Source organism: Oryctolagus cuniculus, chromosome 15, assembly GCF_051225735.1.
Source record: "Oryctolagus cuniculus isolate XC-2025 breed Fujian yellow rabbit chromosome 15, ASM5122573v1, whole genome shotgun sequence".
NCBI classification, from domain to species: Eukaryota; Metazoa; Chordata; class Mammalia; order Lagomorpha; family Leporidae; genus Oryctolagus; species Oryctolagus cuniculus.
The window spans coordinates 54,754,275-54,767,347 of NC_142881.1; the positions used below are offsets into that span (position 1 = coordinate 54,754,275).

The 13,073-nt window shown below is 43.4% G+C and overlaps 1 protein-coding gene across 1 annotated transcript in view; it reads right to left on the reverse strand.

Moving 5' to 3' along the window:
• Window positions 1–13,073, reverse strand: part of LOC127484203 (uncharacterized) — a 187,356-nt gene that overhangs the window by 46,648 nt on the left and 127,635 nt on the right. Inside the window, exons 3-4 of the mRNA XM_089313623.1 lie at window positions 3,044–3,198; window positions 2,555–2,609 (exon numbers count right to left, since the gene is read on the reverse strand). Coding sequence (XP_089169749.1) covers window positions 2,555–2,609; window positions 3,044–3,198 — 210 coding nt within the window. The remainder of the gene's footprint in view (window positions 1–2,554; window positions 2,610–3,043; window positions 3,199–13,073) is intronic.

Below are 13,073 nucleotides of genomic sequence, written 5' to 3' on the forward strand. Positions count from 1 at the left end.
ATTATGTACATGACATGCATCAGTCAGGGTCCCTCAGGAATCAGATGGCACATTCCAAGGCTTGAAGAGTGACACTGGGGAGACCATTTACAGAGGCAGACATCACTGGTCAGCCATAGTGGAAACTGCTCTCCTCTCAACTGAGGGGCAGGCGAGGGAATGATATTTCTTGAAGCCCAGTGAGGATAAAGGAGTGAAAGAGGCTGTTCAATTGAAGTTGAGGCTGCAGAACACGGATACCACATTGTCTTGGTCAAGGAGAGAGAGAGGAGTCAATACCCCAACCTCTCTTTCCTCCCACATTCCCTTTCCTATCAGCACTTCTCATGGTAACACCCAAGCGGAAGCTGCAGCTAAAGAAGTCCCACTCAAGCAACCTGTAGTGCTCAGCCTCCCCAGGCACAGAGCAGTGCAGAAAAGGACAGGGAATGGACCCTGGGGGAAAAACTGAATAATAAGAACATTGGCCCTTTATACTCTTTAGTTCAATGCCATACTTTAAGCAGTAGACATGATTAATTTTATCATTAGAGAGACACATTTAAATAGCATTTTATGACTTCTAAAATGTTTTCACATAGATTTTCTTCTACAAATCACACAATATAATATCCCTACAAGATAGATAACACCATATTACTTATATCCATTGAGTTCTGAGGTACAGCGAAGTTAAACAATTTATTCAAGTTACACAATGAATCAATAGTGAAGTCCACTTTAGAAACAAGGCCTTCTAACTCCTAATGTAGTGCTCTTTCCAGGTATGAGGCTAATTTAGCTGAGAATGTGATCCTACCATAAAAGACATTAGGACAAAGCTATTCAGAGCATGGCATGTCCTGTGGCTCTGGCCTGGTTGAGTGGCCAGGGCCTTCCTGAGTTGTTTTCAGTAAGCAAATATTCCTGACACTTCAATTATCCCAATCCAAACAATGAACACACTGTGCAAAAGGCTTCATAAATTTCATTCAGTTGAACACAATGAGAATAATATGTCAAAGCTTTGTGTGTATTCCTTCAAAAAATCCAACAAAACAGAGATTGTTGTAAATGGAAATATCTAGGCTAGAAAAGAGAGGCAACACAGGCTCAGTGTTTTATGAACCTAGCTCTGATTCTTTCATCTCCATCCCTGTATCTCAGCAGAGAAAGTATATCCCAATTAGAACCCACGTCTTTAATTATCCTACAAATCAAAGCAGGGACATCAGCCTCCTTACACATGGACAACTCCAAAGTTGTATGTTCAATAAGGTACTTGTTTAAAGTTTCCTGGTTTCTTTTTGGTGTCTTGTCATCTCCTTGTATACCTCCAAAGCCAATCTCTCTACCCCACTGTAAGGGGTTGAACTGTGTTCCCCCCAGTACCTCTGAACGTGACCTTGTTTGAAAATAGGGTCCTTAACAAAGGCAATTAAGTTAAAATGAGGTGATTAGGATGAGCCCTAATCCAATACAACTGGTACTCTGTGAAAAGGGGCAATTTGAACAGACAGACATACACAGAGGAAAGACACACACAGAGACACAGAAAGAATACAGCCATGTACCAGTCAAGGAACATCTGAGGCTATAAGAATCTAGGACAGAGGCTTGGAGCAGACCCTTCTCTAGTGCTTTCAGGTGAAACATGGCCCTGAGCATGCTGGATCTTGAACTCCTGGCCCTTAAAACAGTGAGACAATAAATTTTCATTGTTCTAAGCAGCCAGTTTGTGCTACTTTGTTAATAACAGCAATAGGAAATTAATATAGTTATTAAATGTATACACACTTATTCCTAAGATGTGGCCAGGAAAATAGTAGTTATTTTCTAGGTAAAACACAAGGTTTCATAGGAAAATGCCCATAGAAAGTGCTGGAAAGGTTTATACAGATTATACATTGCTCTTCTTTTCTGTCTGCGAAGAACAAGAGTGGATTGGCTTCGGTGACAGTGTCCAAAGTATTGGTATCTGAATTAATTAGGATACTTTTGGTTCTAAGTTATAGAAAACCCATATCAAAGTAGTTTAAATAATGAAGGTAATTTCTTGGCTGCCCTACCTGAAAATGCAGATGTAGCCCAGGATCAAGGTTCTAGACTAATTCTCTGTGTATACTGATTTCAATCTCAGGCTGGTTCCCCTCGTAGTAGTAAAATAATTGTCATGATTCCAATATACATATATGTCTAATCCAACACTTGCCAGAGAAAGAACGCATCCATGCACAGTTCTCCAGCAAGAGTCCTGGGTGTGTCCTGATTACACCATTGATAACCAATCCTAAAAAAGCCAAATACTGATTGGCTTGTACCTGAATTGTGTGGGGTCAATCACTGAGGTCAGAGGCCCTGAATTCCTTGTTGGATTAGATCATCCAGGGCCTACTTTGGAGTTAGGGGTGGAGGACTAAGCAACCAGGCCACCACTGACTGTAAGAAGAGCAAAACAGGCATTGTAGAATCACCACAATGTCCAGTCCAAAACAAATAAAACTGTGGCATATTACAAAGTTCAACATTGTGACGATCTGACTATTAGAAAAACATTAGCTTTGGCTATACTCACCTGCCAGAATGTGCAATTCAGAACATGAAAGTTTCCTTTCATATCCGGAGAGGGCCTGTGAGTAGAGGAGGTGAGAGTGTATTTATTTTATTTATCAAGCACTGTTCCAGTTACTATGGCTACATAAGAAATTATCTCAAAACTTAGTGTCTTAAAATAACAATGATTATTCATTATCTCCCCTGGTTTCTGTGGCTCAGGAATTCGACTGAGCATAATTGGGCAGATCTAGGTCAGGCTCTGTCCTGTGACTGTAGTCATCAGGCAGCTGTGACTGGGGCTGTCTCAAAGACTCCCTCACTGAATGTATAGACACTTGTCTCAAGATGGCACCTGCTGGGATGAGTTGAATAGCTGAGGCTCCTTGGCTTTCTCTCTGTATTCCTGTATTGTCTCTTCACGTGATCTCTGCAGTGTGACAGCTTCAGGACAGGGCTCCCATAGTTGTGTGTGTGTACACAAACAGAAAAGTAGGTGGACCCTCATCACCTTCCACCATGAAACAGAAATCTTCTGCTTGTTCCATTCATCAAGGCAGTCACAAAATCCCACTGCAATCAAAGGAACGGGAAATAGACTCCAACACTGAAGAGAGAGTGGCAAGGTGCTCACAGAGCACGTGGGACCAGAAAATTGCTGTGTCCCTGTAAGGAAAATACAACCTGTCACATACACTTAGCAATACTTATCCACCATGGCACATTATAAGTGTTTTACAAACACAAATTTATTTGATGCACTGGGTACCACACTTCCTTTCATAGATGGTAGGTGCTGTATGTACCACACCCACATCTCCCTGGCCCCCACCATATCAACACCTACCAGTTTAATTTCCAAATGCTAGAACTTGACCTGAAAGCATCCACTGGTCTCCAAAGACTGCTATGTTCTTGTACATGTCAGAAAAGTTAGAGAATGTATGTCCTGTAAGAACATCCATCAGTGAATAATACTGACAGGAGTTGGTGTATAACTACCTAGGTTCCCTTGCTCCTTGGTGGTGGGATAATGATTTAATCATGAGGCACTGGGGCCGGCGCCATGGCACAGTAGGTTAATCCTCCGCCTATGGCACCAGCATCCCAAATGGGTGCCGGTTCTAGTCCTGGCTGTTCTTCCTCCAATCCATCTCTCTGCTGTGGCCTGGGCAAGTAGTAGAAGATAGCCCAAGTGCTTGGGCCCCTGCACCCGCATGGGAGACCCGGAAGAAGCACCTGGATCCTGGCTTCAGATAGGCACAGTTTCGGCCGTTGCGGCCATTTGGAGAGTGAACCACCAGACAGAAGACCTTTCCCTCTGTCTCTCCCTCTCACTGTCTGTAACTCTACATCTCAAATAAATAAATAAAATATTTTTTAAAAAAAGCCATGAGGCATGTGTCCACCCTCGCCCCCAGCATCCCAAGGGGAGTAATTTCCAGTGGCCCACATTGACTTCTTGATAATACAATGTCATTGGCTGCCTTCCTTTCCCTTTCTTCTTTTTTTTTTTTTTTTTTTTTTTTGCCAGGCAGAGTGGACAGTGAGAGAGAGAGACAGAGAGAAAGGTCTTCCTTTTACCGTTGGTTCACCCTCCAATGGCTGCCGCAGCCAGTGCGCTACGGCCAGTGCATCGCGCAGATCCGAAGCCAAGAGCCAGGTGCCTCTCCTAGTCTCCCATGCAGGTGCAGTGCCCAAGCACTTGGGCCATCCTCCACTGCCTTCCCGGGCTACAGCAGAGAGCTGGCCTGGAAGAGGAGCAACTGGGACAGAATCCGGCACCCCGACAGGGACTAGAACCCGGGGTGCCGGCGCCGCAGGCGGAGGATTAGCCTAGTGAGCCGTGGCTCCCTTTCTTCTTTCTAACAACATACTGGTGTTTCTTGGCCCTCTCAAATAAACTAACTGAATTTGACTCTTTCTGGGGGAAAGATTTTTAATTAATCCAGAATCACCCAGGAATTTGAATGCAGATTATAACCACTGGTAGCTTTGAAAAGCTCTTCTGTAGTGATGTAGGCAGGGAGATAAGCTGGCAAGGAGGATCTGAGGTTGCCAGTCCCTCCCCACATCTCTCTGCCTGCACTGCAGCCCCACCTGCACTGCCCAATTCCACTCCCTGTCTATGAAATGGGAAACTGCAGCTTCCAGAAAATCACCTCACCACACCAATGACAGACAAAACTAACCAGCATGGCTGCTGGCTGCATCCCTGCAATGGCATGTAGCTCATTATAAGGTCATTATAATAAAATCACCATGGCTGACATAGCTACCCTCATCTTGTACCTGGCACCATAATATTTCCAAGCTTTCCCAAAAATGGGCAGTGACATGGGGAGGTACTCAAACGCTGCTTCCCAACCCCATCAACTTCATTAAGCCCCATTCCAGATCCCACCCCTACAGCTGCAGTCACACTAAGGAAGGGGCCTCAACCTCAGAAGCGCACCTTTCTCTGGAGCATGCCTGTATCCTCCTGAGCGTGTATTTTGACTCTGCTTTGCATGTAAGTACGTCTGGCTTCTCTGCTGACCTTTACTCACGTCTCATCATCAAATTCTTTTCTTTCATCAAAGATAAAAACCTGGACCCAGCCTCCTTGACATCAGCACCTAGACTGAGTAGCATTAGAGAAAAGAGTGCTGAAAAAGACTGAGGAGCCCTGGAAGATGATACATGAAACGTCCATTCTAGATAAGGGATGCTCACTGTTAGACATGCACCAAACACTTAATGAGCTTCCATTATGAGTCAGCCATTGGGCTAAATGCTGGAGGACCCCAGTTCTCTGGTTCAGGAATAGGCACAAAAATTCTTGACCAAATTCTCTCTCAGGCTGTTATGTGAGTCACATGAGACTTTTAGATGAGAAAGTCTTTTTCCAGTGTAAGACTCATGTTAGCAGCCCTGTTCCTGGGACCTCACCATGCATCACTGGGATGGGATTAGAACAAGTGCATTAGCTCAGACTGCCTTAAAAAAAAAACCCACAAACTGAGTGGTTTAAACAACAGATATTTATTTTCCCATGGTTTTAGAGCTAGGGAAGTACAAGGTCAAAGTGTCACTCAATTTAGTTTCTGGGGAGAGCTTTCTTCCTGGTTGCAAGCATCTGCCTTCTCTCCGTATCCTCACATTATTGGGGAGAGACAGCACGCTGGTCTCTGCCCTTTTTTTTTTTTTTTTTTTTTTTTTTACAGGCTGAGTAGACAGTGAGAGAGAGAGACAGAGAGAAAGGTCTTCCTTTTTTTTTTTTATTGTTATGCTCATCTTTTTTTTTTTTTTTTTTTTTTTTTTTGACAGGCAGAGTGGACAGTGAGAGAGAGACAGAGAGAGAAAGGTCTTCCTTTTGCCGCTGGTTCACCCTCCAATGGCCGCCGCTGCAGCCGGCGCACCGCGCTGATCCTGGCAGGAGTCAGGAGCCAGGTGCTTTTCCTGGTCTCCCATGGGGTGCAGGGCCCAAGCACCTGGGCCATCCTCCACTGCACTCCCTGGCCATAGCAGAGAGCTGGCCTGGAAGAGGGGCAACCGGGACAGAATCCGGTGCCCCGACCGGGACTAGAACCCGGTGTGCCGGCGCCGCAAGGTGGAGGATTAGCCTATTGAGCCACGGCGCCGGCTGAGAAAGGTCTTCCTTTACTGTTGGTTCACCCCCCAATGGCCGCTGTGGCCAGCGCGCTGCGGCCGGTGCACCACGCTGATCCGAAGCCAGGAGCCAGGTGCCTCTCCTGGTCTCCCATGCAGGTGCAGGGCCCAAGCACTTAGGCCATCCTCCACTGCACTCCCTGGCCACAGCAGAGAGCTGGATTGGAAGAGGGGCAACTGGGAAAGAATCTGGCACCCCGACCGGGACTAGGGACTAGAACCCAGTGTGCTGGCGCCATAAGCGGAGGATTAGGCTATTGAGCCACAGTGCCAGCCTCTGTGCCTCATCTTATAAGACTAATACTATTGAATAAGGTCTCCATCCTATGACTCATTTCACTTTAATTACCTCATTATAGGCCCTTGCTCCCAATGTATTACATTGATAGTCAGATTTCAACAAATGAATTGTGGAGACAATTTATTTATTTGAGAGGTAGAGTTATAAACAGAGAGAGGGAACAACAAAGAGAAAGGTCTTCCATCTGCTGGTTCACTCCACAATGGCTGCAATCGCCAGAGCTGGGCCGATTCAAAGTCAGGAGTTAGGAGCTTCTTCTGGGTCCCCCAAGTGGACCCAAATAAATAAATAAATAAATAAATCTTTAAAAAAAAGAAAAAAAGAACTCAATCTGAATACAGAACAGTGAGTATCTGAGGCTGGTGAGAGGAATAGAAGGTTTGGATGAAAAAAATATACAAGAAGCTGGTATTGATTATGACAGACTAACATGAGATATAAACAATAGGGGAAACTGGATGTGGCTTATAGGTCATGACAAACTTATCATACTAATATAAATGCTAGCAATAGGGGAAGTTGGGTGTGGGGTTAATGGGAACTCTTTTTACTAGGCAAATTTTGTTTTGTAAGTTTAAAACTATTCTGAAATAAAAAGGTTTTAAGATTTTTTAAAAAAAATAAATACTTTAGGAATTTGCAAGGCAGGAGACTTAGATCATTGTGGACTAGAGACAGGATAAAGTATTCCTGGTGGTAAGACCTGTACTAGCCTTTGAAGGGTGGCCACGATCCTGATAGTTTCCTGGAAGATGGTAGTAAGATGTGTAGAGGGGGATGTGCCAGGGATGTGCAAAGACAGGGGAGAAAGGAACTGAAGGAAAACAGAAAATTCTTACTGGCTTCAGAAGATGGATTTTGTTGACAGGTCTCAAGAATTTCTTTCTCATGACAAACACAAGTGTATGCTTTGGTTTCTTGGCCTCCTTAAACTCTGGTGATTCTGACCTCCTTCTAACTTCATAAATTTATTTTCCCATATCAAACTTTGAAACTGTTGCTCCCTCCACAATCTTGACCTCAGAGCTTTTTCTTCTTTTCCTATCTCTCTCCTTCTAAGCTCTCACCTCCTGCTAGCATGCCCATAACAATGTTATATAGGTTATAAAGATGGTTCAGAAACTTTGGCTCCTCCATTGTTTGTTAGCAGGTGTATTTGTCCAATGGACTCTCTCAACAGCACCACATGTCAACACGCGGCATGTCAAACTTTTCTTTACCCACCAAATACACTGGTTTGTTCCCTCCCTTGCTATATGAACACCACCACCATTGCTCCAGCCACCACTCTCCAAAGCCTTGGAGGGAAGAAAGGAAAGCTGTTCTAAGCAGAATGCCAGGCTCCACACTGAGCACTTTCACACCCTTCCTTAGCCAAGCCTTACCACAAAGTAGAAGGAAGACAATACTATCTCCATTTGTAAATGAAGAAACATTAGCTTAGAGGGGTTAAAAAATATGCCTGAAATTAGCACTTTGAAAAACTAGAGTTGATGCTCTCTTCAACCTTCACCAAGACCTTCCATTTTTTTTGTTTAAGTATCTCTCACATCTGCCTTTCCCTTCCAACCCCTCTGCTGCCACTCTTCTCAATGTCACACTCACAACTCCTTTCAATAAGTCTCTCTGCTTATACCAGCCAAGAGGGGCAGCTGCACAAGGCATGGTAGATGCTTCCCATGGGGAAAGCTGACATACAACTACTGTCTGATGCATGCTCTCGGCCCCAGAGGAATTTATAATCCAGTGTAAAAAAAAGCAAATCATCGGTGGGAGGAAGGTGAGAGGAAAGGGTGGGAGGTAGACAGAGGGGAGGGAAAGGGATACGGTGTGGGCTGAGGAGGGAGGGAATCCACTAGGCTCTTGGGTTTCCATGGAAACTTTTGTCGCCCAGCCCTATTCTGGCCACCCTTCCTCCCCTCCCTGCTGTCCTCAAAGACACAAGGGGAGTAATCACCATTGCACAGTGTGACCCTCTTCTGACACACTTCCAAATACAAAACCAAGCAGCCTGAAGAAGCACGGCTAGGGGGAAAACGCTTATAAATACAACTATATTTCTTTTAGCATTCCTCACTAATGTTGTTGAGCTATTACTAATGGGCCAGACTCTATGCTAAGCACAATCTAGGGACTGAGTCATTAATCCCCACAACTACCACAGTGCATTTTACAGATAGGCAAGTTAGCTCACAGAAAAGTGCCTCACATCCCCAGGTCGAGATGGGTAGGGCCAAATCCAGACCAAGTCTTCCCAGCTCTGGAGCCTTTATACTTCACCACTACATGTTACTGCCAACGTGGCATAGCCTTAAAAAAAAGCAGTAGTATGTGTATGTGTGTTGGGGTGGGGGTCTTTGTTAAAATGGTAGTAGCTTAAGAAAACAGGAGATGAGAAATACTATGCTATCCCACCACCCAGAAATAACTACTGCTAACATATTGGCATATATGCTCCAGTGAACTATATATGTGAACAATTCTTTCATAAACATGAGATTGTAAAGTGCTTGTTTCACAAAATAATTTACGAAGTATTTATTTATTATAGAGTTGTCTTCTTGATACAGAAAGCTGCATAGGACTTCTGTATTCCTTTGAATGAAGGCACCATAAAATTTTATTCAATCTTTTATTGTTAGACATTAAGGGTTTTAGTTTTGTTTGGTTTTTCAGTTTCTCACCCTGTCAATAATTCTGTGATGGACATCCATGTGGTTTAAAGTTTCCAGCCAACCTCCTTATCCCCTCTTGGGCCCTTATCCAAATGCTTTGCCACTTTGTGGATGGAGGGATAACGGCCTTGGAGCATGGTGTTCCCTTGCTTGGAGTGCCTCTCCTCACCCTCTAGTCACTAACTAACTCATACTGTCTTTTCAGATCTCAACTGAAATGCAGCTTCCTCTAGGAAGCCTTCTGAGACTTACCAGCCAAGATCAGTTCCCTTGCATGTTTGTGCTCAAAGAGCCTACATAGCTTTTTCATTATGTTTAACACACTCATGATGAATCAAAGGGCCGTGCAATTATTTGTCTAATAATTTTGCCTGCTAGACTATTAGCTTCATGAGGGCAGCATTTGTGAGTCCATACTGCTCTATGCTATCCCCAGAACTTAGTCAGTGCATGAGTAGGCACTTAAGTATTTTTAAATTAATAAATGACTTATTTTAAAAAAATCAATCCAAGGATGTAGATACATTAACTTTCTTTTTAATGATTTTTTGCTTATTTATTTTCATAATTTTTATTTGAAAAGAAGAGAGAGAGAGCTAGTTGTCTTCTATCTGCTGCCTCACTTCCCAAATGCCCACAACAGTGCTGGGCTCTGCCCCTTGGGGTGTGCACTAGCAGAGAGTTAGATTGGAAGTGGAAGAGCCAGTATTCAAACCAGGCACTCTGATCTAGGGGATGGGTGTCCCAAGTGGTATCCTGACTGCTGCTCCAAATGCCCTCCCCTTGACTGCTTTCTTAAATAAATAAAGTTTTAGGAGTACAATTGTTGAATTTACAAACATGCAAGGTTTTAAGACTTTTCACACACTGTGCAATTGCCCTCTATCACCAGTTGTACAGGGCAGATCACCCTTTTGCATGTCCTGAGCCAAAACAACATTTATTTATTTTTAAAAGTCAGTTTGTAAAATGATTACCAAATTGGTCCAGTTTTGGCATTTTCCTCCCAAAATCAAGTTGGATACAGATAGAATAGCAAATTACTATTTTATAAAATATAGCCTGAATCAATAGAGCAGCTCTTTCTGTGTTTGTTAACACTATATGATTTTGGTTCTACTGACAGATCCTAGATTTACCAATTATTACAATTATGGCTACCACTGTTTGTTTACCTACCATTTGCAGAGGCTCTACACTAGGCTCATGCTTTTCCTGCATTGTTTCATTTAACCCAAGAACAGCCATAATGTGAGATACCACGATTACCTTCAAAGATAGATGAGTGACTCAGGCATAGACAGGTTAGGTAATTTGCATGAGACCACACATCTAACCAGTGGTCGAGCTGATATTTGAACACATGGTCTTGATTCTAGAACCTGTGCTCTTGACAAAGCAGTGCACAGCTACCAGTTTTAACAAACAGACTCTGTCTTCTCAGGCCTCACTTTCAAGCTGCTTTGAATAAAAAAAAAAATCTTGTATTTAGCTGATTCCAAAATACAAGGATACTTCAAAAAGTTCATGAAAATGGAATTAAAACATGTTTCTTTGATATAAAAAATTTTGAAATCTATGCATTTTTTGGTAAAGTGCATTTCCCACGAAATTTTTGAAGACTCTTTGTATGCATGGATTTCAAAACTTTTTGCACCAATAAAAATGTATCTTTTTAATTCCATTTTCCACTATCTTTCTGAAATCTCTCATAGCCTTCTTGAGATAGTTAATGGAAGTATCTGCTATTTTCCAGATGTCATACATTAATTCATTTTCAATATTATTATTATTACCACCATTTTACAGATGACCAAATGAAGCTCCACGAAGTTACAGAACTTGCCCACACAGGTAGGAAGCAGTTACACTCAGATTCTGAACCACTTTTCCTCCTTTCCTAGCTAACTCTCAACTTTCTAATTTTTTTAGCCAAGACATTTATGTAATAAACTTTTATCCTTGAAAACTACTTGGATAGGAGATGGAAGATTATTTTTTCTAATGATGGTACTAACTGTGAGATCTTGGGAACAGGGAAACTATGAATTCTAAATTCTGCAACTCTACACATTGGAAAACAGAAAGATCACAAACTTTGACAACAAAGATTCATTTCAAAAATATGGCTTGTCATTTTCTAGATGATTCATCTTAGTTATTATAGTTAACTGTCTGAATTTAATTCCTTCATCAATAAAATCAGGCCAACAGTAGCTCCCTTGCTATATTATTATGAGAAAGAGAGTGAACATGTTGGAGAATTCCTGGTATATCATGGGAATCAATAATTGTAGTGCCAGTGGTGCTGGTGATATGATGGCAACTTCCTCCAATTGCTGCAGAAGCTGTGATCTCAGTATAGAAACTACACATTCATCACCAAATAGTGCCTAAAACTTGCTCATAAACTTGAACTTTCTTATGACTATGATACATGCTTTTCAGTCTATCTTAAGGTGACCTTCACCAGTACGGAAAGTCTGAAAACGTACAGTCAGAGTTGCGTAACTGTGAAGCTGGCCTATAAAGAAAGAAGCTTTTCTCTTCAATTTTTTTTTTTTTAATCAACTTGAGGCATTCCCCTTGTGGGCGTGTGATCTCCCCAGCAGCAGCAATAGCTCAGGCAGCCACAACCACAGCCCTCAGCCTGCTGCAAGTGAGCACACAGAGCACCAGCCTCCTGCAGACCCTGAGCAGTTCCATCTGGCGGCCAATAGAGCAAAGGCTAGCCGAGTTCAAGGGCTGCAGGCTTGCCCAGAGCAGTGGATGCACTGGGTTAGCTGTTCCTCTCTGGGGCAAACCAACTCAAATACCAACAGACCGGTTTATCAAAGATAGCAGGAGAACCAAGATACTCATCCATCAAAACACATCTTCATCTGAGAAATAAATGCTGCCATCTCAGTGCAGGGTCATGCACAAAAACCTGCAGACCATTTCAGAAACAGAACAAGAGCTACAGCAGTGGGCTTTCTTTGGCCTTGCGGTCCTTTGTCCTGGCTGCACTTCAATATGGTCAAGAGGGAAAACTGGGCAAAAGATGTGGACAAATATTATGATAGCTAATCCTTACATCAAGCTCAGTGTGTGTCAGGCACTGTCTAGACACTTAGCAATCTGCAAAACCCCAAAGGGTAGATAATATCATTATCCCCACTTTACACATGATCAGGGCCAACAATTGGAAGGTTTAGGGTTGCCTTTCCCAGTGTTCACTGCCTTCCCAGTGTTGGTCACTAGATCAGCTTCCTTGCCTTCCTCAGGCACCGAATTAAACAGAGAGGTTGCCAATGCAGGACCAGTTTCCTGGGCCCACTCAGCTTGGTGGCACAGAGCCAACGAAGACAGTGCTGTGGGACTTGCAAGGACACTACAGTCTCGTGAGATAGTTAGCTCAGCCCTACTCTATGCCTCCAGAACAATTGTCACTGAAGCCAGGGCAGTGAGGAGCAAGCAACAGGAGTCTATGCTCAGGGCAGAAAACCCTCCAAAACCAGATCCCACAAGAGAAAGGCCATTTGTGGGACTCTGAACACGAACAAGGAGTATTAGACCTACTGTCCCTCATCAGAGGTCACAGGAATGGCTCCTGGACACGATACCCAGGAAAGAGAAAGAGAAGCACTGAATGGCCTTTTCCCCCTCCGCCTCCTCTTGTTTGACAAGCAGCCTGCTTGCCCTAGCCTCTTTCCTGAACTTCCTCCCTCCTCCCCCGCATTTCAGACACTTCCATCTCTGTTCCCTGGGATCCTCACAGGAATACGAAATGGCCACCCGGAACTGAAGCTGCATAAGGGGCCCTTGGTCCTTTGAAAGCAATCCCAAATCCGGGAGTGTTTCCCTTAACTCTTGTAACTCCGAAATTAGACCAAAAGGCAACTGAATACATTTGCCAAAAGTGTTTCTCTCTG